Source organism: Rhinopithecus roxellana, chromosome 11, assembly GCF_007565055.1.
Source record: "Rhinopithecus roxellana isolate Shanxi Qingling chromosome 11, ASM756505v1, whole genome shotgun sequence".
Lineage (NCBI taxonomy): Eukaryota > Metazoa > Chordata > Mammalia > Primates > Cercopithecidae > Rhinopithecus > Rhinopithecus roxellana.
In genome coordinates, this window is record NC_044559.1 from 103,356,415 (window position 1) to 103,359,232 (window position 2,818).

Sequence of the window (2,818 nt, forward strand, 5' to 3'; positions counted from 1 at the left end):
TTCGCTACTGGCAGTTAGTGTATTTCAGTGTCTTTTGTTTTTTCTTTTAATTTAGAAAGCATTTCAAAATTGTTTTTTTGTCTAGTGTAATTACAGTTCTGTGTGTGTGTGTGTGTGTGTGTGTGTGTGTGTGTGTGTGTGTGTGAGAGAGATAGCTACTATGTTACTTAAGGACTATTTCAAGCATTTATTAAACAATAAGAAAATAACATTTTGACATAAAAACTGAAAATATTATTTTCTTTTTTTTTTTTTTTTTTCCTTGAAAAATAAAATCAAGGACGGCTTTTATTGATGTGTCCATCGAGCCACCCACAATTTGGAAGGCATGATGATGTTAATACAGTAATCATCACCAAAGCAAATTAAAATACAAAGGTTATCTGCAACAGCTTTGCAGTGACATGATGCCTTTATAAATTAAGGAAACTGGCCGCCCGTCATGGCGGCTCACTTCAGGGTCTTCACGAAATCTTCCCCCTTCTTGATGGAGGCCTTCAGCTCGGGAATGGCATCCAAGATCATCTTCTCCTCAAAAGAAGAGACTTGGCCAATGCCCAGGTTCTTCTCGATGCCCTTTTTCCCAAGCAGCAGTGGTGTGGAGAAGTAGGTACATTCCGTTTCCTGTGACTTAACGAAGGAACATTCCACAACACCTTCCTTTCCATTCATTGCATCCACAAGGGAGAAGACGAAGCGGGCGCCGGCATACGCCATGGAGAGGGTGGCGGAGCCTGCTCCGGCTTTAGCCTTGACCACCTCCGTGCCAGCCTCCTGGATCCGCCCAGTGAGCGCCGTCAGCTGGTCCTGGGGAAAGTCCACCTTGGGGGTGCACTGAGAGATCAGGGGGATGATGGTCTTCCCGGCATGGCCACCAATGACAGGGACGTTGACTCGAGCTGGATCCAAACCCTTCAGCTCTGCAACAAAGGTGTTGGCTCTGACGATGTCCAGGGTCGTCACGCCGAAGATCTTGCTGGGGTTGTACACTCCGTGCTTCTTGAAAACTTCTGCTGCGATGGGGATGGTGGAGTTAACCGGATTGGCAATGATGCAGATCATGGCTTCTGGGCAGTGCTGGGCACAGGCAGCGGCCAGGGTGGCCACAATTGTGGCATTGGTGTTAAACAGGTCATCCCGGGTCATGCCTGGTTTTCTGGGGACACCGGCCGGAATAACTACCACATCACAACCTTTTAGGCAGTCAGGCAGCTGTTCAGGTCCGAGGTAACCTTTCACGACGGCTTTGGTCTCGATGTGGCTCAGATCTGCGGCCACCCCGGGTGTGTGCGCGATATCATAGAGGGTCAGGCGGCTCACCAAGGGGCTGTTCTTCAGGAGAAGTGAAAGCGGTTGCCCGATGCCTCCAGAGGCCCCTAGCACGGCTACTTTAGCATTGTTCTGGGCCGAGGTGCTGAAGCTGCGGCGGAGAGCAGCGCTGGCGGGCCGGGCGAGGGCGGAAAGCATGGCTGGAGCGGGAGGGGTGCCGACGGGCAGACACAGGAGCTGAAAATATTATTTTCAATTTTCCTTTTTCAGTCTTTGTCAATTAGACAAGTTTATGTAGGAGTTAATCTCAAAATTATTCTATTTGCTAGAAAACATGCACTACACTTTCACATAATGGTCGTGGGCTGGAGAGATGACTTTCTAAGACTGAGGTTTAAGAATATGGAATTTTGGAACTAAGAGATCTAAAATTCAATCCTTTTATTTTAAAGAAAAAAAATTCTAAGCCATGGAAAGGTGAAGAGAGTTGTTCACTTCTGGTGAAGGTTACATAGTGATTAAGGCTTAAGCTCCGTTTCAGAGAAGGACTGAATTTAATGACACTAGGGAAAAAAAATATTTCAGAGGCAGGGAGGCCTCTGAGTAAAGGGCAATGAGTATAAAGTTTTTTGCTGGTGCCAATGAGGATAACTATAGGTAAAGGTTATAGGAAAGAGGAGACTTTGAATGTAAGCCAAATAATTTGTATAATTACAGCACACACAAAAAAACTTAATATAAATGGATGTAGATTGGGAAAATATCATTTGGGGGCCCCCTCCCTTTGAAGCCTAGAAAATATTGCCTTTAAACATCACCACTTACTCCTGCCTATTTATTGCTATGGGGAAGCTCAGAGTTCACAAAGGTCTAATATGCAGAGTCTACAAAGAACTTACACAAATGTACAGGAAACAAAAAAAAAACCCTTAAAAAGTTGGGTAAGGACATGAAAAGACACTTTAAAAAAAAATCATACATGTGGTCAACAAACATGAAAAAAGCTCAACATCAAAACAAAATCACAATGAAATACAATTTCATGCCAGTCAGAATGGTAATTATTAAAAAGTCAATAATCAACAGATGCTGGTAAGGTTGTGGACAAAAAGGAATGCTTTTACATTGTTGGTGGGAGTGTAAATTAGTTCAACTATTGTGGAAGACAATGTGGCGATTCCTCAAAGTTCTAGAGGCAGAAATATCATTTGACCCAGCAATTGCATTACTGTATACATCCCAAGTAATATAAATCATTCTATTACAAAGATACCTGCATATGTATGGTCATTGTAGCACTATTCACAATAGCAAAGACATGGAATCAACCCAAATGTCCATCAGTGATACACTGAATAAAGAAAATGTGGTACATATATGCCATGGAATACTATGCAGCCATAAAAAGGAATTAGATCATGCTCTTTCAGAAACATGGATGGAGCTGGAAGCCATTATCCTCAGCAAACTAACACAGGAACAGAAAATCAAAGACAGCATGTTCTCACTTATAAGGGGGAGCTGAATGATGAGAACACCTGGACAGGTG

General features: G+C 43.4%; 1 protein-coding gene across 1 annotated transcript; it reads right to left on the minus strand.

The window, feature by feature from the left end:
- Positions 1 to 270: 270 nt before the first annotated feature.
- Positions 271 to 1,504, minus strand: LOC104663627 (malate dehydrogenase, mitochondrial). The gene has a single exon (XM_010364902.2). It carries the CDS (start codon positions 1,465 to 1,467, stop codon positions 451 to 453), a length of 1,017 nt encoding a protein of 338 aa, XP_010363204.2. The 5' UTR covers positions 1,468 to 1,504; the 3' UTR covers positions 271 to 450.
- Between the last annotated feature and the right edge of the window lie 1,314 nt (positions 1,505 to 2,818).

What these genes read in the sequence shown, in the direction of transcription:
- LOC104663627 (XM_010364902.2), bottom strand. Translation starts at nt 1,467, where the DNA reads ATGCTTTCCGCCCTCGCCCGGCCCGCCAGCGCTGCTCTCCGCCGCAGC.